Here is a 26,129-nt window from a genome sequence, read left to right on the forward strand (position 1 = left end):
CAGTGGTGAGTCCCCCTGACGTAGCCTGCCATCAATGCCAGCACACACGATGAGCTCCAGGGACAGCAAAAGAAACTGTAGACAGAACTCTCCTTGGAGGTCCCTGGGTCAGCTCCTTGGAGGACCTGCAGAGAGGCCCTGATGTTTCCAAATAACTGCTCCTGCCTGCAGAATCTGGGCAAAGCAGCAACCAAGTGAGAGAGAGGTCAGTGATGCTCCTGCTCGTCACTCCATGCCAGCACCATGCCAGGCAGCACTTGGTCCAGCACTGCCCACTAGGGGCTGGGAGGCACCAGGACACTCCTGCCTCTTGCAGCCTGCCCTGTGTGGACACCGCCACCTCCCCACAGAGGCCTCCTGCACTGTTCTGTCCAGCCTCCATGGAGGTAAGTGCGGTTTGGGGTTTGTTGAGCTGCCAGGACCTGTAAGGTTCCCTTAGGAGGCTGCTGTGCTCCCGTGTGAGGAGGCTGAGAGGTGAAGTACACTGTGCCCTGTCTTCACACTTCACACTTCACCTTGCACACCAGATCCAAGTGTTATCACATCACTGAGTTCCTTACCTGCATGCAGGTACTAGTCCACCAACCTGGACAAAGTGAATCAGGGCACCTCGGTTGGGTGGTGGTGTACACCTGTGATCCCAGCTGAGGTAGGAGGATCATAAGTTTGAGGCCAGCCTCAGAGACTTATTAGCAAAATACTGTTTTAAAAGTAAGAAAAGGACTGGGGAAGTAGCCCAGTGGTAGGGTGCCAGCCTAGTGGGTGTGAGGCCCTGGGTTCTCCCCAGTACAACCAAACCAGACCAGATGCCGAAGGGGCATCTGGTAAAACAATTCTTGTACTAATGTAAACCCATTCTCAGATAGGCAGTGAGGGTTGGAAAAAAGTACATGAATGTGCTATAAATAGAGCTGCAGAATTCTCAGGAGTAAAAGAAATCCCTTGTAGAGTTAACAGGTGACCAAGATCCAGCTTCCTTAATAGTGATCAACAGGGAATGTGCTGCCAAGTCACCTTCTTCAGTTCTGAGTCTGAGTTTACATGCTTCCCAAATGGTACAAGTCTCACGACAATCCAATGAATAAACAGACACTTGAGGAATATTAATAAACAATTTTTTATGAATTATCACTACAAAGAACTTCAGCAAGAAGGGAAATAAGTTTAGGATCTTTGAGTAAACATTTTTAGCGTTAACAGTCTGTGACCAGATATTAAGAGAGAAAGATCAAGCTTATGAACACCACTGCTCTGTATCAACTGGAATACACTCAAAATAGGATAATGGAAATACATGTTCTTAAAGCATTTCCACAGGAAATGTTCATATTTTATAACATTCTAAATCATTTAGCAATTATATATGCTACATTAACTAAAACACAGGTATTCCTTATTGCATATTTCAAAATTGGAAGGATACTTTAGCTTAGGAGGTGATCATTATTTAGAGGGGGAAATTATAGTTTTGAATTTTTTGACTCAAAAATGCATACTGCCAAGACAGCTTAGTTCTAAAAACAAACCCTTAAAACTTTTGGATTTCGAAGCCAATAATCCCTTAACACAATGAAGAGTGCACAGTCCACATTCTGACTAAGTGTCAGAGGTCATGGTTACAGGCTCTGTTTTAAAGCCTGTGAACAGTCCTGGCCACTGCTCTGAGAGGAAGATGAAGGCTCATCTCTAGAGCCTGAAGGTGTTAAGTCTCTTGCAGGAGGTGATGGTGAGTAGTCTTGGGGACCATGGGTTGGGGGTGATAATCGGGTACCAGGAAAAAAGTACTCTCTTGGACCAAATGAACCTAAAGGTCTAAATGGTGTGGGTCCTGGTAAAAATTCCCATTGGTCAAGAGGCAGATCCCATTTTCCAGGTGGAACACCTGGTGCATATTCTCTTAAGCCTAGTGGTGGATGCACACCAGGACCTGGAAAATAAAAGGGAAGTTATGTAAATACCCAGAAATTTATAAATTAGGATGATTTAAAGTATGTTAATATAGTTTCTCATCATTTCTCCCAAGCCTAGAAAATCAAGTGGTGACATCCTGACTTGACAGATGAGGCAAACTGAGCTTGAACAAATTTAGGTTACAGTCTATGGTCAACCAGCCATGAAGCAACATATGAAGGATTTAAACATGGCTCTACTTAGCTCCAGGCTTGTCTTTTTTGTTTCGCCACCATATAATTGCAGAACTATTTCTATCTCAAAAAGCTCCATTTTTATTTGGAAGTACTATATACCATGACAAAAGGATAGATTATGAAATAAGAACTTCATTGCATCAAAGAAATTTTGATAAAAGCAAATACCACTGTCTACTACTGTATCAATTAAAAATTCATGCAATATTTCAGCATGGACCTTATACATGCCATCAGAATCAAGGTGCTTGCCCTCCTGGAAAAGGCCTTCCACAGCCACCTAATTAAATTCAGCAACATTTATTAGGTCAGTGTTAAATCCTCCTTAACCCTTCCCTCTGACTTTTCTCAAGGTGAGGAGGGTTTGACTTTTCCTTTTCTACATTCTGTAACCTATTGCTTATGCGTCTATTATGGGTGGTTACAACTTTATGTTGTAGGACGTACACATCTGTGACATTTTAAGGTACGGTATGTGTCTCATCCACCTTTCCATCCATTGCAGTACATAGCCACTGATTTCCAACAAACATCTGCAGAAGTAATATTTCTGGTTTTCCTGTAAATAGCCCCTTTTCCTTGTCTATGAGCAATAGCTACTGCCTATCTCAGTATAAGATTATGTAGTGTCCCAAGAAATTGGAGGAAAAGCTAAAATGTACTCAGTCAGCTTTATCCTTGCACTGTAAAGCCCACAGATAGCAACTGTTTTAGCAAGGAATAGAAAGAAAAGATAAATATGATTTATAAGTCAATCACTGGTGTTCAGATCATCATACCAAATGGTGGAGGAAGTGGTCAGGGCCCAAAAGGCCCACCAAGCTGAAGTGGCGGTCCATATCAAACAGGTGGTGGTAGAGGCCCTTCCACAGGGGAGCCCATGAGAGATACACCTGGGAAAGGAGGAGGCCCTTTTGTAGCCACATTAACCTGCAATTTAAGATTTGAAAGCAGTTAAAGTTGTAAAATTCCTGTATATTAAGACAAAGTACCAACAAGGTAAAAGCTAAAACTCAGGACAGGCACCTGTCCAGAGAGCACCATCAGTGCAAAAAACTCTACCACTCCCACGCGTTCCCATTGACAGTTTACAGAGGTTAGAAGGATGCTGCAAGAGCGAGCAGTTTGTGTTACTGATTATATCTGCACAGGAAAGGAAAAGCAAGAAAACTGGCAGAAGTTAACAGGTGATTTCTGACCAGCACATCATGCTGTATTCACTACAATCTATTTCGAAGGGAGCCCCTCCCCCACCACATCTCTTTCATCACCATAGCTCAATACTTCCATATTAAGAAGGTACAGAACATAATGAAAACTCCATTCTCTATGCATGTAATAACAGCTGTTATTCAGAGTATCTTCAGCAAGCATTTCATATATTATTCAAACTCTCAGAACTTTAAATAGTGTCTTATTTTAAATAAGAGGGAACTGAGGCAAATTTGCTGGTCACAGTGCATGTAAAAGGCCTGGCTGGAACTCAATCCCAGGTTTGCCTTTAAGCTATGCTCTTCCTACCTCTACTCCTCTCTACAAAGGGTCTCTACTCTCTTTAAAGTCTTCAACTGCGAAGGGCTCTGGGGTCTTATCTAAGCTGCCCTTAGATGAAAATATTTCTCTAGCGATGAACTTGCAAGTATTTTCCAATACAATGCTATATACACAGATTAGGAAGACAAAGTTTTAATATTTACTTTCATTTACTGTACACCATATGAGATATTGACCATTTCCTATGAGAAGTGGGTTGGAAACTAAGCAATTAAATTTTTATTTTAATACATAGCAGCAGAAGACCTACCAGATATAATAGCTATACAAATTACAAAAGAATGCACTCATGTGGACAAATGAGACCATTTCTTGGGACTGGCTCAACAGGTCATTTCAGATTATCACTGTTCACCGAAACACTATTTCACTTCCAGAAAATCTGTTACCCATCTAATTTAAATCACTCAAAATCAGGTTTGCCTCCTACTGTACAAATGGAGGTACTCCTAAATAGCATACTCCCAAGGATAATAAGGATGAATTATGTAATTTATAATGAATTTACTTTGCCTTAGAACATTCAACACAAAATACAATGTAAAGTTGGAGTGATAACTTTTCACATTCTGAAGTTAATTATGGTTACACACACTCCAGGCAACACTCCCAAGTTGAGGAGAAAAGTAAGCTCAGTATTGCATGCAGTTTAAAGCAAACAAGGTCAATGTCATGCTCCTATATCCTTCCCAGAAATACACAGAATAGAAGCCCAGTTCAGTCCTCAACCTCTAAGTACTTACTGCTACTGGATGCTCAGCCAAAGAAGTAACAGTAGGAACTGAGGGGGCCTCGGGTTCTTGGGCAACAGTTTGCTTTTCAAAAAACAAATGGGGTAGTACAAATAGAACACAAACAGGGATGAGGCAAAGAGCAAGTGCTGTAGGAAAGATACATGTTCCTGCATGACCTCATGATTCACAATGCCTGTAGAACTTACCTTGCCCCCATCCATCACCTTGGCTGGAGAAGAGCTCCTGGAGCTGCTTTTTACAGGAGCTGGACTATGTCCCGGGTCTGTTAAGAGGTCAGAGAATGAATTTAGAATTATTCCAACATGAAAAGAATAAAAATCCTGCATCCACAATCCTAGAGTCTTTGAAATGACTTGGTCCCTTACCAGAGGCAAAGTGTTTCCCAGATGCCTCAGAAGACCATCGAGGACGAGGTAAAGGTCCATCCATTGACCCTTGGGAAAGAAAGAACAGAGCCCTTGCATGTATTTTGCAGAAGAAAGAAACCAATTGTGGACAGGTCAGGGTTCAACAATAACTAGAAAGCAACATTAAAGACTGGTTGCCCAATATATAAGTCACAATTTATGCAGAGACTTAAGTAAGTAAAAAAAAGAACTGCCTTGGATTGAAAGAACAGCAGGAAGCCCTGCACATTAATAGTACTGGTCCTGAACTTCAAGTATGTATACTTGAAGTATGTAGGCTGGCTTTTCTTCAGTCTGTATAACCTGACTTCCAAACTTACCAATACTATAGACATATTTAAAATTGGAACTAAGACTCAGTATTACATATTATTATAAGGACAATGGAAATATACAAGCTGCATAAAGTTTTAAGGCTACTTTTATAATATTTGAGAAAGGAACACCGTAGAGAGTTAATTTAAAGATCAAGGCTTACACTTCACAGTGTAAAATTTTAAAGAAAAAAAATAATACAGGGACCTCCAGGAAAAAAAAGTTTTCTATTCTACAGCAGATTTTACAGCACATTATTTAGCCAATAAGACAAAATATGAAATTTTCTTCTATATATCATACAGGACCAAATTCTATGTTTTCATTAAAATACTCAAAAGAGGGGGGGACCCTTGAAACAGTTTTTTGCAAAGCAACATGTGAACGCTCACCATATTCACTTCTAGGCATATCTCTTCGATTAACAGTAGCAGAGAATGGTCTCCCAGTTGGCTCTGCTGTCAGTGGAGGGGAACATTCTCCACCACCCACAGGGGATGGGCCAAAGAGCCTTCTGGCTCAGTGGACCTAAAGACAACAATGCCTTGTTACCACTTAAAAGCAGCCTTTACACTCCCCACCCTTTAGCAAGTCATTCAGATTATTTCATAACCGTTACACACAGAAATAAAAAGTAATTTACATATATTCTGCACCAAGAAATAGTCTACCTCCATTTACAAAGTGCTCCCTACCTCTCTGGGGAGGGTTTTGTGTATTTGGTCTTCCCAGCATTGGTTTTACAATCAGAGGTTCATCTTGCCGCATTGCCATCTTTTGGGTCATTTCCAATAATCTTGAATATTGAGAAAGAATGGACTTAAATGTGAAATAGTAATCTATTCCTTCTTAGATACCATCTAGCACAGCCTTAAAACACTATAAAACATATAGTAAGATATCAAAATCACATACTTGTGTCTCAAATTAGCAGTTTCCCTCTTCTCTTCAGTTTTCACTCTTTCTGCAGCACGAGCTTTGAGCTATTAGAGAAAAAACATTCATATTCAGTTGTGTAGGCTATACACAAAATAAGAAATGGGGGAAAAAATCTTACCCAGTTATCATGAGCTTTCTTCTCATGAGTAAAAATCTGAAAAAGACAACACATTTAAAAAAAAAATGTTTAGGGGACTCATTATAATAGCCTATAATTGTACTGGATATCAAAAAATTCTGTGACTATAGGACAGTATTAATCACTACCTGGTTTTTAAATGAGTGCTCTGTTTTCTGTAATTCTTCCTCCATTTCTTCAATTCTCCGCCTAAAAATTATACTTGGTTTTATTAGTTAAAACAATTGAATAAAATCTGAAACAATCTGACCATGTTCCCTTTACTCTATCAGCTATACTTTTAAAGACTTCATCATACATAAAAAAAACACTTTATATAGTTATACGAATCCTGCGAGATCAAAACTATTACAGCCAGGTGCAATGGCATATACCTGTAATCCCACTGACTTGGGAGACTGAGGCAGGAGGATCACAAGTTTGAGGCCAGCCTCAGCAATTTAATGAGAATCTATGCAACTTAGAACCTGTCTCAAAGTAAAAAAAGGTCTGGGGACATAGCTCAGTGGTAAAGCATCCCTGGGTTCAATCTCCAGGACCAAAAAATAAATAAATAAAACCTAATATTATCTAATTTCTTTATAATTTAACTGCGAGAGATTCTGAATTGATAAATTATAATTTCCTTAACTTTTCATCAATGTGTTCTCAAATAATTTTGTTAGAAATATCTTCCTTCTTAATACTTCTTTCTTTTTTAAAATTATATCCATAGATTTCACAGGTCTATCAAATAGCACTCCACACAGCAAACTGCTTTCTTAAAGAATTACTCCAACATACAAAACCATCAGAACTGTTTGCCTGAACCAAGTTCCCTTATGGTCTTGCCAACATTTGGGTAGAAGTAAATTTCTGTTAACATTTTTCATTTATTCAATTGAAATTTATTTTTCTTCTGTGTGAATTGAATGTATCCATATTCTCTCATTACTTATACTCCTGTGCTATTTTCTTCTACATAATGTAAAAGCAGATTCAAAAGAAAGCTAACACTAGAGTTCATTAGACACTGAACTCACTTGTAAGTTTTAACTTAACTTTAAGTTAGATTCAAAAGAAAGCTAACACTAGAGTTCATTAGACATTGAACTCACTTGTAAGTTTTAACTTCCTCTGCAACCAAAATCGCCTTTTCATCTGCAGCTGACAATCGCTGTTCTCTTTCTTGTCTCTCATACTCCTCTTGACTCAGTTTCCTAAAATAAAACCAGTTTTCAAGTCGAAGTTTCTCTTTTCCCCTGGCAGTGTGTATGACTGTTCTATTCGAATGTCAATTCCCACCCTTCTCTAAAATGTTTAGGATTATAAAACAGGAAGGAATTCAAACCTGCAATTTAGGAAATCAAACCTGGCAAATCACTTACATTTTCTAACTTCTGCTCTTAATTCTCTATTTATCAGTAAATAAAACAAATGTAAAAACAATATGTGCCCCAAGGGCAAGTCTCCAATGCTTAAGATGATGAAAACTCACTTTACTTCAATGTGGAAAGTCAGGACTGATCAACCTGACACAAACATATCAGGATAAAGCAGGGGAGAATTTTCTGTCATTTCTGTCATGGCTAAGGACATCTTTGTCATGGAGGAATTTGTTTCCCAGTCCAAGACTGGTACACCAAGATAGAGTCAGTCAAAGAAAATGCTTTTTAGGACATGTTTTCTAACTATACAATTAACCACAGAACATTTTCACACTTTAGACACCTATTTCAAAAGAACTGTGATTAAGCAAAAAGGCAAATCTGAGTTCTGACAATGTCTATCAACCAGAAAAAGAATCCATACTGACCCATGATCAGGATATTATCTACTGACAACAAGTTTTAACTTTGATCATGAAAATCAAGATATTCATCTACTATAACAAAGGTAGACACATTTAATGGTTCAAAAAATACTTTCTACTATCCTTGTACTGCTTTATCCATAGTTCCAATTCAAAAGATAAGTAACTTGAAACTTAATTTTCCATGAATCAAAAGGAAAATTAGAACTATAGTAACCAAATAGAAAAGGGGGTTATGTAGTCTTTTTTAACTGCTCATTTAATTCTTCAGCAAATATTTTATGAGTATCTATAATATACTAGTTACCTTGTAAGATGCTAAAGAATAAAGGAGCTCACTGTTTAAGATATAAATGATGACTCGGGCTGGGATTGTGGCTCAGTGGTAAAGCGCTTGCCTAGCATGTGTGAGATACTGGATTCAATTCTCAACACCACATATAGAGAAATGAATAAAATGAAGGTCTATCGACATTTAAAAGAAAAAAAAGATATATATGATGACTAAAAGAATATAATAATTTCCCCCGACTCTGCCTTAAGAAAGAATATGGAAAAAACTGAGTCTTGAAGAAGAGGAGAGAGAAATTTATTTCCAATAGTCAATGAACTAGCCTAAGAACAATCAAAACATCTTGATAAGAATACACAGAATGTGTTTGAAGGGATCAGAGTTGGTAAGGCAGTGAAGATATGTGTATGTGGCCAAGATCCATTAGAAAAAGGAATCTCAGAATTACAATTAAGGCTGGCTTTTTAAGGTACTTTTCTCTTAGGTTCACCCACGCATTGAAGATTACACAAAGATATAAAGAGTCTGAACAAAGCCTTCATCAAATTCCTGGGCTCACAGAAAAAAGTGTTTAGGGCTACAAGTAAGGGTGACCCCTAGTAAAAGCCCTAGGCTTTGGGTTAAGACTAGAAAGTACTGCACGCTAAAGTAATGAACAGACAAAATATCCAAAAGGAACAATACTGAAACAGTGAAAGGACAAAAGTCATTTTTGAATGATCTTAATTGCCAATTAGGTTAAAGTGACAATCTTACTGAGAGTAACCTCAACTCTTTTCTATAAGAAGATAACTTCAGGGGCTGGAGTTGTGGCTCAGTGGCAGATCGCTTGCCTGGCATGTGTGAGGCCCTGGGTTCAATCCTCAGCACCGCATATGAATAAATAAATTAAATAAAAAGATACAATGACAACTAAAAATTTTTTTTTAAAAAAACGAAGATAACTTCATCATCTTAGGTCTCAAATTTCATCTATAATTATTACAGCGCTTGCCAGTCAAAACTGACCAGGCATTCCCTAAGATAAAATTCCATGAGCAAACTCTAACCAAAAAGGGACCCCCAAAAGGGTTATCGCACATGTTTTAAAATCACTGTGACTTTACATAGTCCAGGAAGTAAAGTCAAGATTATTAATTTCATCAAAGGATTAGAAACTACAAAACTAAGAAATAGTTGGATGTGGTGGCCTACCTATAGTCCCAAATACTCGGGAGGCAGAGGCAGAATGATGAGATTGAAGATAGCTTGGAAAACACAGTGAAACCCTGTCCCTTATGACAAGAGCAAGGAAGCAGGGGATATAGCCAATGGTAGAGCACGTGCTCAAAGTTCTGGTTTGAGCTTGTAGTACCCACAAAGAAAACAAAAACCTGAAAAAGGCTGGGGTTGTGGTTCAGTGCTAGAGTGCTTGCCTCACACATGTGGGACACTGGGTTCCATCCTCAACACCACATAAAATAAACAAAATAAAGATACATATTGTGTCCATCTACAACTAATATTTTCTTAAAAACCTGAAATATAGTAACTGAAACTAATAACTCATTAATGAATGATTTTAGCAGCAGATTTAAGAAGTAAAATAAATCTTAGCACTTTTAAGAGAGGTCAGAAGAAAATATCCAGAATGAAGCAAATTCAGAATGTAGGAGGCAGGGGAAATCAAATTCTAACATGTTTTATTGGAATTAGAAGAGAAATGAAGTAAAATTAACATTTAGAAAAAAGACCCCAAAATTCAAGAGATGGTTAATGGCCCCCGAGCACCATGAATGCAAGAGGTAAGGGGGTGTGGGGAAAACTACACCTAGGCACTCCCTGATACAACTGTTAAAAGACCAGAGAGAAATGACTACAGGAACTAGGGCAGGGGTGAGACATTTGAAAAAGAAACAACAATGATAATGGACTCCTTAAAGAAAAATTTTAAAACAGAAGATAATTAATTGGCTACCTTTAAAGTGCTAAAAACTAAGTAACAGTCAAAATTCAGCAACCAGAAGATCCTTTAAAACTGGAAACTGGTTTTAACTCTAATCAGGAAGCTTACAATGTCAACCTACTATAATATAGATTATAAAGGTAGCAATATTTAATGGATAAAAATGCTATTCTCTGTTTATCCTTATACTACATTCTCATACACTCATCAAATCTACCACTAAAGGACAATGTTCAAACAGAATGAAAGTAATTTCAAAGGAGAGACCAACAATGAAGAATGAAGAACTACAGAAACTGTAAATATGTGTATAAATTGAATAAATGTTGAATGAATATCTCATGGAGTTTGCAGTATATGAAGTACTAACATACATTACCACAACAGTATCTGATCTAATTCAGAAGCTACTTAAAGCGCATAAATAAATAATTCTATAAATCTATGTCAGGTTTTTATGAAGTTTAGGATATACACCATGGCCTTTAAATTATAAGAAGAGGAATATAACAATCTATGAATACACCAAGCTTACACAGGGGTGAGCAAAATAATTAAAAATATTTAAACTATTCAAAAGAAAGAAAAAACAGGTCATGAAATAGAAAGCAAATTCTTCATAAACTTCAGGCACATATTGTCATAGATGGACTTGTATTTTAGAAAGTCCACTCAAGCGGTTGTAAAGAAAATGAATCAGAATTTGAAAGAAGTCATATAAAAAAGTGGAGAATGAAGACAGGTAATTAGTTAGGTTACTAACAGAGAAGATGACACAGGTATGAACTAACGGTGCCTGGGGATGAGTAACAGAATACAAACCACAGATGATGACTGAATGGATTTTGGAGGAATTGAAGAAAAGAGTGCTACATTTGACTGCATCACAAAGGAAATCAATTGCCATTTAGGTCATTCCGATTATTAGTAGGGACAGAGAAAAAAGGTGTTCTTTTTTTAAAAAAAAGTGATGAAATGAGAAATGTTTCTTTGAAGCAGGCCAAGCATTTAGAACAAAATTTTGAGATTCTAAACAGGTTGCTTGGAGAGCACAGAATTAGAAAAGTTAATGGTAAGGTTTCAAAGTTTAATGGCATTAGGCAGTAGAAGTCAAAAATACCTAAAAATAGTTAGGTCTATAAGGTCTGTCTTTGCTTCAAGACAAAGACTGCTATATATATGCCAAAGAATAAAATACAGGAGCAAACACAAATAAAATCTGACACAAACAACCTATTTTTAGAGAATTCAAATATTTTTGTGGATTAAAAACTTCAAACGAACTGCCAAAATATATCTTTCAAAGGAAAACTAGCTCATTGAGATGTACATTTGAGAAGATTAATATATAAATATATACCACAAACAAGCACATCTGTAATCAGAACGCCTAACATCCTCGCCACAGTTCAATTGTTTAGTGTGAACATCTGAGATATTCAAGTCCAAAACTTACTATACCTTCAATAAGTAAATATTATTCCCTTTTGAAGTTTTTATTCTGAAAAATGCCATCCAAATCACTCAGGATTTTAAAGGTCAAGAGTTAGAGATATAAGTTCAAAACATATTAGAATTATATGACTGATCACAATGAAAGGAAACTGAAACAATGGTAGGATCATAGCATCTTGATCTTCAAAGAAGAGGTATTTCCACATCAGTGACTGTTAGTACCAGTTAGTCACTCACGCTTCGTATGAATTTGACAATTGGTTAGATAGGAAGAAGAATGCAAGTAACGGGAAACAAACCACAAAGGAGAAAAAACAAATCTCTATTAATTACAACTGGAAGAAACTGTAAATAATCTTTAAAAAAAGATAAAATTATCTGTATTAGGTCACAGAGTAATAACAATAACAAACAATGAAAATCTTACTTTTGCAGATCCATCTTTTTGTGCTGGTACAGTTCATTTAAAATCTCCACTTTCTGCTTCAGAGTTTTGCACTCATCTTCCAGCCCAGCTTTAGCAGACTGTAGTGAATTGCAGTCATCTTCTAATTTCTTTATTTGGTCTGTTAGAAGATAAAACAACTGATCTCTACATGTGTACAAGGACTTGAGAACTTGTTTGAAAGAGAGTTGCTGAGAAAAATGAGAAGCATGAAAGCAAGAGGCCATTCTTTATCTTTCCATAAGAGTCTGAGATTTCCCAACATATGGCAATTTCATCTCAAGAACCCACCTTCTAGATTACATTTTGTGGACATCGAGGCTCTTAGCTTAAGTTGTAAAAGTTTTAGATCCTCTTCAACTACCGATATTGCAGTTTGAGTCTAAAAATTGCAGAAGAGAGAAATATTCTTAAAAGTGAGGCACAGGAAGAATTCACAGGCACTATGGGACTCTTACAAAGAACTATACCCAGAGAGACATCCATCAGCTGCTTAATTTGATTTTTCACCTTCATATTCTGGTCACCTGAAAAAAAAAGATGTTAATTGCTTTTTATTTCCTTGCTTTTTAACTCTATATTCTCCCAACTTCCCCAAACTAAACAATGACCATGTTCAAACACTGAAAGAAAAAATCAATTGAACGACTGAACTGAGTAGATTCATTGACTCTTAAGAGAATTGCAAGCTTAGATTTAAAAAAAAAAAAAGTTCCTAGTTTGTGCAATAAATATGTTATCTGTCCTATTCTTGTAAGATAAAAGCCTTTCTTCTCGCTCAGATCTGTCTCCACCTGGACAAGTAAGTGTCTTATTTAGAAAGATTCAATCCTCTATTTTATCCTTGAATCTACCAACAGGTGTGGTGTAAAACACTCTATGCAAGCTATATCCAACTTGGGAGAGAACATCTGGAAATATTTTCCTCATCAGTAAACACTGCTACCCCTCCCTCTGGCTTCCTTTATAGCCTCTAGCCTCTGTTCTCACAGGCTTAGTTTAAGGCTCCAACCACCTCACTATTCTTAAAACTGTCATGGGCCTTAAAACCACAGAGCCATAGAGATGATGAGTATCAAAAAAATGAGTATCCTCTGCATAAAGTTGAGAAACAAGTTTCTCTTACTGAACAGTGTTCAATACTCAGAGGTTTAAGACATGACTACTGCAACTGCAGTGTACTTACCTAGTTCTCAATGGGATGGAAAAATAGTCAGTGTTCTTCACATGCCTATTGCTACACTACATCCCAGCAACTCACCTCTCCAATGCAAGACATATCTACAGAAATATCTACAGATCCAGTGATATGCATCTATAATTCTGAACAGAGCTTAAGAAGAATTTCAGTCAGTTGAAAAGTGGCACCTGTGTACTTAAAGACAGGAAAGCAAAACAGAATTCAACCTCCCTGAGGCTAATCTTACCTCCTACTTCTCCACTGGCTAATTCCTCTGACTCATCTCCTCCTTTATTTTGACCCTCAGATTCCGATTCACTCTCTATCCGATTCAACAGTGTAATAAAATTAGTCAAAGCCTAGAAAAGAAGTAAAAGATTGGAAGAGTCTCTCAATTTTAATTCAAAAGATTTCAGGAGAATTCGCAAGATGAAGCAAGAATTTGGAGAATAAACTTACATTAATATTATCATCTTTGTGAGGAAGAGCTATTTCTAAATCTTTCTGGGACTTCTCAAATGATTTTATTTGCTCACTGAGATCAGCATGTGATTTATTCCCATCTTCGATTTCCTGCTGCAACTGAAAAGTCAAACAGATGAATTCCTATGGGTTAGGGTGGGGTTTTGCCCTGGATACATCAGGACCACAAGATTTAGACAGGAAAATATAAAGACATACCTCCTTGGTAGCCTGTCACTAAGGGTTGAGACCTCCATTAAGGAAGAGGGAAGAGTGGCCCCAACCCTCAGAGCTGCAGTAAGAACGTCAGGGCTGTCAAGGAAGTTGACCGTCTTGATTGCATTCCCCAGAAAATTGCTGCCAATTCAAATAACTTACTTCCAGTAGGAATGGATGGGCATATGTGACTGTCTCCTGAATTCAGACTCCTTACCATACAACCTTCCCTTGGCCCATGAAGAAGTAACTACTCAAAAAAGGGTTATAAAATACCTTTCTGCTTTAAGAAGTTTCTTTGAGGTTATCAAGTTAATAACTGATTGAAGTTTGATAAGAAAAGACCAACATTGAACTGAAATAAGCTGGACAGAACAGAAAATCCAAAACAGACGGAGAACAAATATATGCACTCAATTTGGGGAGAAAGGTTTAAATTTGCACATCTAAGAAAAGGTCCTGCATGAATAATTCCTTACCTTAGAAACAAATCCAAGATACAAGACAATAATATTCACTTCCCTAGCTTACATTATGTATGACATCAATTTTTCTTTACCTGCTCTTCCTTCTTCTTAAGCCTAGCAATTTCTTCCTGAACCCGATGGCATTTAGACTTCACCTTCCCTTCACTAAGCTTAGCTTCATTAAGAGCAATTTGAACCTAATGCAAAACACCACATTAGTGAATTAATTCCACAGAAAAATACAAAGTTACACTTTCCCAAACCAGACAACATGTAGTTCTTGTTTTTTGCACATTTTAGCACACCTTAAATTTTTGGTGTTTGACAAAACTAATATGTAGTATTAATATCCTGTAGCAGGTGTTGGCAAGTTTACCTCTGAAAATTCTGAAGCATTCATTGAAATAACATCCTTTAACTTCTCTATAGATTTCTTATTTTCTAATATCTGCCAGGTGAAAATAGAACACAAAATATCCATTAGGATTTCAGTAGAAATACTGATATAAATATATATATGCTAAAAAAGATAAACACAACAAAATATATTTTAATCCATCCCCTTACATTTCAGGTAAAAGCAAGGGATTCAGCTTTGTCCTAAGCAAAAAATCAAGAACCGAAAGAGACAAGGGAAAATGAAGTCATAAATATTTCATGGCATCCACAACCTTCCTGGTTATGAGACAAAGTAGTAGATAACCAGACTAAAAGGTCAAAGTATAGAAAATGAAAATGAAATAAGTAAATAAAATTTTTAAAAGTAGAGAAAATTACTCTTTTCAGTAAACCAGTTCAAATTAATATTTTTTTTTCTAGTAATGGAGAAAAAAAATTTCCCAAGATCATTTTAAAGCTCTCTTGCCTGAAGTAAAAATGACAGAATCTAAGGGAGAACAGATAAATCTCACATACAGAAGAATTCCAAAAAATTATAAAGATACTTGCTCCTCAAGGGAGTGGAACATAACTCCTCACTCTTTGTTTGCAGTGCCTGGGATTGAATCCTGGGCCTTCTGCATGCTAGGCAAGTGTTCTACCATGAGCTGTATCCTTAGCCCTTACCTCTTCATACTTTAACTATGGACTGTACATTGTAACTTCCAAAGAATATAACAGGCAAGGGACTGGAAGAATCCCAGTGGAGAAATCTGGTGAATACTACCTCAGCTAGGGATCAAACTTACCTGGGGGCGGGACATTTCAGAACACTAGACTATCTTTGCAACTTTTATGTAATTATAGAACTATTCTAAAGTAAAAAGCATAAAAAAATAGGATGCTTTAAAACAAAACAATATACAAACTATTCAATAGGGCAATAGTTTCTGCATGTTTCAGAGGGCAGAGCAAAGCAATATGAAAATTATCCAGAATTGAGGACAAAAATATTTCTTAGGCACATAAAAATAATCTGTTGGATCAGAACTGAAAAGTTCCACAAAATGGGTAGAAGGGCAAGATTACCCACAAAATGGGTAGAAGGGGGTTCAACTTCCCTGACTCCTAATCTTACTTTAGTTAACAGCATGGGGAAAGTTCAACTTAACCAATTTTACAAAACACTTCAAAAGTCAAATTACAGTAACACTTAGCCACCAAAACTCTTACCAAGTCCTCATTCTTGACATTCTGTTCTCTCTCAGATTCTAACATAACATGAAGACTTTTAGCTCTGTCATCAAGAATCTCATTAGTTTCTTCAAGTAGCTTGATTTTATCCTAGGAAAAAAGATGTCAAGATTAATAATTACTCATTACATTTACTTTTGAGTTTAGAATGTAACTCCCATAAAAGAAGGGATTTTTACCTTATACTTAATTGCTTCATCCGAGAGAACCATATTTTGTTTCTTGGTTTCTTGGACATGTTTCTTTGATTCCCGGATCTATGTAAAATAAAGCATTCAGAAGTAAAAGATACAGGTTACAGCGTTACTAAAACTTACTTCCACATAAGTGACTCCTTCCAGAAGAAAGCAGTACTTAATACATATGATGATTATTTAGGATTTTGATAGTTTGTATGAAATAATGAAACAAGAATTTAAAAATGATTTCAAAATATATGAACTATAAAACAGGTGGAAATGATTCAAGCTGAAATCAAGGAGGAAAGAAACTAAAAAAAAAAATTATACCTTCTGTTCATAACTTGACAATATTTGCACCAGTTCATCATTTTCTTTCTTGATATTCTTTAACTTTTCAGAAATTTGCTGTTCAGTAACTAAAAAGGGGGGAATATCCAGATTATTACAATCACTACATGAAATTCAATTAAATCTACTAAAAGCAAAGACATGTTATCTGGCATTATGAGGAAATACTTCTTAGCATAGCTATTATGCCTTTAAAAAGCAATCTACAGTTAAAAGCAATAAGGGTATGAAACACTATTAAAATTTAAGGAAAATACAAGCACAATGATATTTTAATTTAAGCTCATTTCAAAGATGGGAAATAGAGTAAAATGTTGTAGTTTGATATTCCTCCCTTCTTAAAACACTTTCTTTTCAGAAAATGGAATCATTTCAAATTTATGTAAATTTTTGGAAAGGAAAAACAAAATGAAAGCATACTGACTCACAATACCATTCTTTATCTACTCCAATCAATTATTTAATGTATGATTAAATCATTAGCACAGAAATACTGTTCAAATGTAATACATCCACATTACATCAATATTCAAAGTGAATATACCCCAATTTAAAACTAATGATCTTCTTCCCACAATTTGTTCCTCCTTATCTCCTATCTCAGTTGGTACCATCAACATCTACTCTATTATCCAAGCTAGCAACCCAGGAAATAGTAAAATTTTCAGGAGTTAAAAAAATAATAGACATCAAAAATCACTTTATCTATTTCTAACATACATAAAACACACATCAAACACAAATACAAAGGATTATTAGAAATTATAAAAGAAGCCTAAAAATTTACCTTGATATACTCTTATCATTTACCTAAAAGAGAGAGAAATAAAGATGAAATTTGATGTCATGCATCTGCTTAAAAGAAACAGAATCAAAACCAACGAGAATTTAATAACAGTCTGGTTCAGGATTAAAAAATAAGTAGAGAACAAGCATTTCAAATTTAATTGGTAGTGATACTTCATAAATAGCCTCTGTCATATAAAAATACTAAGGTATGTATCTCATGTCACAGTGAATATATATCTATTCCAATCTTACAACATGAGCACTTACCTTTAATAAAAGAAATGGCTACTATTTTCGTAAAAATAATTAATGCTTTACTTACTCAAAATCGTTTATTTGACAATTCTAAACAGCCAGGATAAAGTCTAGAAACAATGACTGTTCAAAGAACTCTGAGGAAACAAAATTAAAGGCATAATCTTTCTACTAAGATATGCCACTTGTTTATTTTTTTAGATGTTGATGGACCTTTATTTTATTCATCTCTTTATATGTGGTGCTAAGAATCAAACCCACTGTCTCACACATGCTAGGCAAGCACTTCTACCACTGAGCCACAAACCTAGCCCCTAGATATGCCGTTTTCCGTCACCAAAAAAATCTTCAAACTCCAATTTAAATTTGGCTATTGGCTGAATTTAGAAATAATCTAAGAGGCTACATCTCCTATTTCTGCAAACCACTAAAAATAGTGGTAAGAATTCTGGGAAAAAAAAAAAAAAAAAGATTGCTACAAGAAAATACGCAAGCAACAAGAGAAATGACAATTAACATCTTCTGGAAAGAGCAAAACCTGAATCATTTCCCAAAGATGGCAATGAACTGTCAGATAATAAAACCTAAGCAATAATTCTTTTAAAACATCACTAAATTTCTTTGTAACTTAGCATATATTTCTCCTTTTCAATGTTATAAATGGTAATGGGATACTCAGATGTATCCACAGATCATCCATGGTATCTTGGTAATACTGTAGACCCTAAAATACCACTTATAAAGATCTTGTTATAGGAAAATACATTCAGAAAACTCCAACATAGAAAGAAATGACCATTTCTCTAATGTCATAGCCTTAGTAATCAGAGAGTATGCTTTCACCAAAAATGACAGCAGGGGAAAATGGGAAGCAGCAAAAACCAGGCATCTAAGGTAGGGACCAAAACTCCAAAGTCAAATGCTGAGACTGAGGAGCAGCAACTAATACCCAGGATCCTACCTAACCTAGTGAAAATAGACACAGGTGCCAGGGTTCTTGAAAGAAGCAAAAGAGAAATATACAACGTTTTCATTTTTGCCTTTTCTCTTTACCTTTCTATCCTCCTTTTTCCTTTTAGCTGAGAATAAGTTCAATGAGATTAGAAAAGTCCTCACAGGAATCCAGGCAAATGATTCTTCTTTTTAAGAAGGCATTTCTTTTTAAGTGCTTTTATACTCAATTGTACAAGGAGAGGAAACTTGTATTAACAAAAGTATGTCTGATATAATTAAGTAATCAGAAAAGGAATAACTAAGATTTGGAAAGATTTGCAGTCAATGTTTCTGGCCACTTTAACTGTTGAGTTTCAACTGAAGGCTTTTTATGCAAAGTTTACTTACCTAAAATAATTTTTCCTTTGATTATATTAAGTAACTATGAAGCAGAATGACCTACGGTACAAACCTAAGTATGTTTAAGCATATATACATACACATATATACATTTATGTACACATACACACATATATAGGCAAATTCTGCTCAGAAAAGACTAAGGAATAAAAAACTTAATAATATGTCTCTGAACAACATATAATCTATATTTCCAACTAAAAATCCACTTTCTTAACATATGACTGAATGACAAAAATCTGGGAAATACATATATAAAAGACTGAAAAATTACCTCATCTCCTTTTCATCATTTTGCTATATTCCTTTGCAGCATTTTTTCTGTGTGTTTATATAACATACAGTTCATCAACATTTAAATCTTAGTTTCTGCTTTTTTCTACTTCACATTAAATTGTGAGCATTTTCTGTGCCTCAAAGTCTTTGAAATATATAAAGCTGCCTACTATTCCATTATATGAACATACAATAACTTAAAAATACCCCTGTAGTGGATTAAGTTGTGCTAAGTTTTCAATCTAATACACAGTTCCGCTGAAAAACCTTACCAAAACACTTTAAAGCATAATTAGTTATTTCTTTAGGGTAGATTACTAGACATATTATGCTACATAAAAGGATATTTATATAACCTATCCCATCTTTTATCTCACTTTGAAGACTTCTGATACACATGAAACTACTGGTGAGAATGGCTGTAAGAATTACCAGTTCTACTAACTATACCTACCTAATTCTTAATCTTTAGATTTTGATACAAGGAACTTATAAATTGAAGTTTTCTCATTGAGATTTTTCAGGTTATCTTAATCTTTACCAACACAAAGATTACACTAAGTTATTTTATAAAGTTAGTGTGACTTCAACCACCAATTTGTGTTTAAGTTAGTAAACTGAAAAGGGGAGGGACAGTGACTATAAAATACTCCATGCATTATGTGCTAAGGTACAAGGAAGTTTACTCATAACAAGAATAGTTCTCCAGAAGAAAATGGCAAATGAAACAATTCCCAAGAAGACAGTGAGAAGTACAGGCGTCCATGGTAATCCATAAAAATCAGGCCCAGGCTGAACATCATTGGACAATGTGGCAACTAGCTGAAATAGACAAGTTAGAAGCAATGAGAAACCTTATATTCATAACAAAACAGTCACAAAGAATCATCATGGCAATTCTAAAACCACCACCATCATCCGAGAACTACCTCCTCAAAATTCTCCAATAGCTTCTCCAAGAGATAGGATCCTGGCAGTGTCATATTTCTTGTTTGTCTGCAGTGTTTTCAAGTATGATGAGTCTAAATACTTTAAATTGAGCATATATTTCCGTTTGGAATAGGCCCTATCATACTGTCTAACACTTGGCTAGAATCCCTCCGTATAATACTTCTCTCATGGATAACCGGTTTTTATGATTAAAAAAAAATATGTAAGACAAAAATTTATTAAATATGTGATAAAACTAATTAATTTTATAGCTACAAATAAAACCACGAAGATAATGAATAATACAAATAATGAACTATTTCTCTAAGGTTTTAAATCATATTTCCATTCTACTCTTATGTAAAAGACAAATGACAAGTAATTCCAGACAACTCTAGAAAACTGGCTTAGATAAACTACTCTGAATTTAACTTCCTTCTATAAAACTCAATGTCTAATTCTAAATGTGCGCTCAAAGGCAGTGTATTAAACACCAGCCCACACTCCTCTACACCGCCCGCTTCCAGTATCCGAGATAACTCTATTCTGGCTCCACCTCCCAAAAGTCTCCACAGGGAGACCTATTATGACGTCAGCTGCATTTAGGAACGTATCAAGGGGCTTCTCACCTCTCAGTATTCCGTTAAAAAGTGCAATGAGGAAAGCTTCAAGTACACGCTCTCCGGCCTCGCTTAACAATACAGTTCGGTCCTGCCTGCCTGGGGCCTGACACACTCCATTTCTCCCTGGCCGCGTCAGTCAGTGCACCCACTCCGCTCAGAACTCACCCGCCACAGCGGGAGTCCCTCCCTATGAGGGCTGCGTAGAGCACCGACCGGGGTCCCAGAAGCTCCGGGTCCCCCCGGGAAGCGGCGACAGAAGGCACGGTGGCAGGTACTGAGTCCATAGTGTACGGACAGCTGAGCGGAGACGATGCTTTCCTGCTGAAGGGCACAGGGCTCAGACCTCTTCCACCGTTTCCTACTTCCAAAGGACCCAGCACAGGGGATGGGTACCGGGAATGACCCTCGCCTTCTCCCGTCGCAGGCGCTTCCCGCCCTACGCCTGTAAAACACGTCATCAGACGGTGCCGCTGGGCGGACCGCAGTGCGCAGAGCAGACCGCTGCGCGGCGGGGCGGGGCGGGGCGAGGCGGGAACGGGAAGAACCAACTGCGGATTCGGCGGGGGAGAGCGCGAGGAGAGCCGAACGGAAGAATCCAAGTCAAGGGACACGGGGAGGAAAGAGGCTCACCTGCCCGCGGAACTGGGAGGGGACAGGCTGTTTAGAGGGCACCCAAAGAAGCTAGGGAGCTACCACAAGGGGATTATGGTCGGGGACTAGGAAAAAGGAGAAAGTCAGGCCTCCCAGGCCCTCCCAGAGCAGAACTCTTGTCATAACGTGCTGAGACACCAGGTACCTGCCCCAAAGGTCCAGACAGGAGAGGAGACACCTCTGCTGCTCCCCTGGGACGGACCACTGCTCCGGTTGGGCATTCCTTCCCTGCTCACTCCATTCCTGTACTGATTTTGCCCTAACCGACCTCTACTTCTGAATGACACTACTTTTTAAAAGTTTCACCCTATCATGTCATTATCACCCCTACGCCTATGGCTTCATTCCTGGATTCCACATTTTAAGGTTGAATGACTTGTGGAAGAGATTAGGATCATGAATAGTCTGGGAAGCAAGGTGCTAAAAGTTTAAGAAACTGGGGACATTTAACTTGGCGAGGGAATGAATATGTGTGAGGCCTCTGAAAATGGCAACTTGGGGAAACCAAGAGACCATTTTGTTGAATGGATTGCTTCTAAATGAAATGAGCAGTCAGATCAATAAAATATTCATGAGCATTGGGTTTGCAAGAAGTGAACAAGTTTTTATTACTCTCAATAATATTGATGATAACCTGGAATGTCTGGTAAATGTTTAAAAACTTGCTAAGAAGATTCCTGATGTGTGGTATTTGCTAATTTCCATGGTATAAATTCTCCCACCATGACTAGTTCTAAGATACCAAATGTGATATTGATGGACTTGGAATTGGGAGGAAATGTGTGCCATCAGTTGGCTCTCCTGGGCCTTTCTGGGCCTGTGCAGCATAACAATGAATGGATAAATCCCATAATTGTGCACCTGCTGGGGCCTAAGGCTTGGAACTAGTAGTTTATATTCCTTATTTCATCTAATCCTCAATTAAGTGGAAGATTATCATCGCCTCGGGTGAGAACACCAAAGCCCTTTTAGTCTATGTGGGTCCTCACAGAACAACAAACAGTTGGATCCTGTGTTTTTAAAATCCATTCAGTCTCTTTATGTTTGTTGATTGGAGAATTTAGTTCATTTATACTTAAAGTAGTTATTGATGGATAAGGACTTACTATTGCCATTTTTTTAAATTATCTTCTGTGTAGCTTCCCTTTTACTTTCTTCTATTCTTGCTGTTTTACTTTGTGAAAAATATGACTTATGTAAAATATCTTATAGTTACAACTATTTCTAACTGGTGATTTAACTGATTGTGTACAAAAGATCTACACTTTTAACTATCACCTCCCATTTTAGGTTATTGATATCATGTTACTTCTTTTTATATTTTATATCTGTTAACAAATTACTGTAGCTATAATTCTTAATATTTATATTTTTCCTTAAACAAGAATTAAACTTGGTTTACATACTGCCATTACAGTAACAGAGTATTCTAAATTTGAATGTATACTTACCATTACCAGTGAGTTCTATACTTTCATATGTTTTCTTATTAATAATTACCATTCTTTCATTTTAGCTTAAAGAACTCCCTTTAGCATTTATTTCTTTCTTTAGCTCCTCCTCCTTTCCTCCTTTTCCTTGAAGTACTAGAAATTTAAACTAGGGGATCTACTGTGGTACAATCTGAGCCCTTTTCTATTTTTATTTTGAGACAGATCTTGCTAAGTTGCCAAGGCTGCTCTTGAACTTGCAATCCTCTTGCCTCAATTTCCTGAGTGACTGGGATTACAGGTGTGCACCACTCTGGCAGCATCCTCTAGCATTTTATGTAAGGCAGATCAAGTGGTGGTGAACTGCCTCAGCTTTTCTTGTCTAGAAAAGACTTTCTCTTTTATTTCTAAAGGGGCAGACTTGCTGGTTTTATTTATTTCAGTACTTTTAACATTTCTCTCTGTCCTGGCTCATGGGGTGTCGGGGTCCTCTCTGCCACATCCCACATGGAGGAGGAAAGGTTTAACTGCCCGAAGAGGATGCTGGTGGTTTTTCTATCTATTACCCAAAAAACTTATGTACTCAGTAAACACACAAGTACCAATACTCTTTTTATGAGAGGGTGTGTGACGGGTCCAGTCATACCAAACCTGGCCTCTTACAACAACCTGGAGTTGCCCAACTCTCCTTTATTTATAATATATGCAGGTAAAAGGGGTCAAGGACCGGGAGGAGCTTCTTCTGTTATGGACAGGATGGGGTGGAGTTAGGGGAGCCATTCTCTTAGGGGGAAAATTCCAGAAGGAGACAGGGAACCACTCCCACACAGCGCCACATACTTCCTGACAGTTCCTAGAAGTCAGGCCTCTGCAGCACATGGTTCAACCTAGTCTTAGTCTGCTAAATAAGGACAGATTCCCACAATGGGATTTCTGCTAGAAAATCTGCTGATAGTCTAATGGGGGTTCCCTTGTTTGTGATGAATCTCTTTTCTCTTGCTGCTTCCAAGATTCATTCTTCTTTTGGGAACTGGGATCCTATTTCAGTGGTAGAGTACTTGCCTAGCATGCATAAGGCCCTGGGTTTGAACCCCAGTACTGCAAAACAAAAACAAAAGAGTCTCCTTTTGTCTTTGATTTGAGAAAATTTGATTGCATCTCAGTGAAGCAGTCTTCTTTGGGTTTAACTTTCTTGAGAACCTTTGAGCATTATGTACTTGGATGTCCATATTGCTCCCCATATTTAGAAAGTTTTCAGCCGTTATTTTGTTAAACAAACTTTCTCACCCTTTCCCTATTCTCCTAGAAATTCCTTCATCTGTATATTATTTCTCTTGACAGTATCCCTGTGATCTTTTTCCATCCCTTTCTTTTTCTTTTCCTCTTTTCAAACATCCTGTCTTCAAGTTCACAGATTCCTTCTTCTGTTTGATCAAGTGTGCTGCTGAAGCTCTGTATTGTGTTTTAAAATTTTCATTCATTGGATTTCAGCTCCAGAATTTAAAAAAATAATCTTATCTCTTTGTTGAACATTTCATTTTGTTCATATTTTGTTTTCCTGATTTGTTGTTGATTTAATCCATCTTTATCTATTCTCTCTTTTCTTTCCTTTTTTTTTTTTTTTTTTTTTTCTTTTTGGTGTTGGGAATCAAACCCAAAGCCTCACATATACCAGGTAAGCACTCAACCACTTAGCCACATCCTCAGTCCTGTATGTTCTTATAGCTTGCTGAGCTTCCTTAAAACAATAATTTTGAATTATTTATCAGGTAATTAATACATCTCTGTTAGTCAGCTTTCTGTCACTGTGACAAAATAAATATCTGAGAAAATCAACTTAAAGAAGGAAAGATTTATTTTAGCTTGTGGTTTCAGAGGTTTTAGTCATGGTCATTTGACTTTGTTGTTTCTGGGCCTGTGGCAAGGCAGAATATCATGGCAGGATGCACTTGGTAGAGCATAGCTGCTCACCTCCCGGCAGCTGGAAAGAAAAGATGGGGTGGAGTGGGGTGGAGGAAAGAGGATAGAGATAAGGTATAACCTTCAAGGTCATTTCTCAGTGGCCTACTTCCTCCTAGACCCCTCCTCCTAGTTTTCACCACCTCTCAACAGCACCATAAGTTGGTGACCAAACCTTTAGCACATGAACTTTGGGGGACATTTTAGATCCAAGTCATAACAATCTCCATTTCTTTGAGGGTCAGTCCCTAGAAAATTATTATATTCCTCTGGTGGTGTGTTATGTTTTGTTGTTGTTGTTTTGTGTGTGTGTGTGTGTGTGTGTGTGTGTTCTCTAAAGTCCTCCTTTGCTGTCTTTGTATCTGAAGAAGCATTCCTTACTACTAGCTTGAGAGAAAAACATCTTCACCAGTCAGGCAGGTTAGGTGTGTGCACGTATGTGTGGATATTCTTAAGATTGTATGTCTTTGTGCTCTCTTTGACAGCACATTTACTAAAATTGGAATGATGCAGAGAAGATTAACAAGGTTACCAGAAAGATTTTTTAAATAGAAGAAATATATTTAAAGATTTTATGTCTTCTCTTGATCTGGCAAAGCCAGGCCATGCATTGAGTCTCCCAGTTGTTTTCCCTGGAGTAGTGCCCTGAAATGCTCAAGTTTCAGTGCCTTCTTCCAACCCTGCAGAGTCAAACCAGCTGACTACTGTGTGTGCTTGTGAGCCAGCTGCAGAAGCTCATGCTTGCCATCAGAAGACCCATGCAGGGAACCAGCCATGGGGGTTGGGAGAGAGACATGCAGACTATTGGTGTCCATAGTTTAGCTGGGGAGTCTGCAGGTGAGGCATCCTGAACAACTCATCGGCATGCCTCCTGACAGAGTCTATAAAGCAATTAGTTAGGTTTTTTTTTGTTTTTATTTTTGTTTTGATACTGGGAATTGAACCAAGGGCACTTAACCACTGAGCCACATCCCCAGTCCTTTTTAATTTTTATTTTGAGTCAGGTTCTCATTAAGTTGCTGAGGCTGGCCTCAAACTTTTAATTCTCCTGCCTCAGTCTCCTGAGTCACTGGGATTGCAGACCTGCACCACTGTGCCCAGACTTAGTTGAGTTTTTAACCCTGATTTTGTGGGGCACTGTCTTTCTTCCTTGTCCCCAACTTGTCCCAGCCACTCAACCCTGCTGATCCC

General features: G+C 37.2%; 1 protein-coding gene and 1 non-coding gene across 2 annotated transcripts; one reads left to right on the top strand and one right to left on the bottom strand.

Annotated features, from left to right (window-relative positions):
• Window positions 1-1,101: 1,101 nt before the first annotated feature.
• Window positions 1,102-21,366, bottom strand: LOC124979372 (transport and Golgi organization protein 1 homolog). The gene is given in 25 exon segments (XM_047543828.1): window positions 1,102-1,927; window positions 2,927-3,077; window positions 4,445-4,516; window positions 4,642-4,718; window positions 4,822-4,890; window positions 5,571-5,686; window positions 5,688-5,706; window positions 5,874-5,974; window positions 6,094-6,161; window positions 6,236-6,271; window positions 6,385-6,445; window positions 7,354-7,455; window positions 12,168-12,306; window positions 12,477-12,567; window positions 12,651-12,712; window positions 13,613-13,724; window positions 13,825-13,947; window positions 14,603-14,707; window positions 14,887-14,958; window positions 16,122-16,232; window positions 16,322-16,399; window positions 16,652-16,740; window positions 17,460-17,480; window positions 19,996-20,176; window positions 21,081-21,366. Coding segments are annotated over 25 exon segments (2,643 nt in total). The 5' UTR covers window positions 21,357-21,366; the 3' UTR covers window positions 1,102-1,616.
• A 4,041-nt stretch (window positions 21,367-25,407) lies between these two features.
• On the top strand, window positions 25,408-25,512 carry LOC124981515 (U6 spliceosomal RNA). Its single transcript, XR_007108028.1, has one exon. It is a non-coding gene; the product is annotated as a U6 spliceosomal RNA (small nuclear RNA).
• The last annotated feature ends 617 nt before the right edge of the window (window positions 25,513-26,129 follow it).

This window comes from Sciurus carolinensis, chromosome 3 (assembly GCF_902686445.1).
Source record: "Sciurus carolinensis chromosome 3, mSciCar1.2, whole genome shotgun sequence".
Taxonomy (NCBI): domain Eukaryota; kingdom Metazoa; phylum Chordata; class Mammalia; order Rodentia; family Sciuridae; genus Sciurus; species Sciurus carolinensis.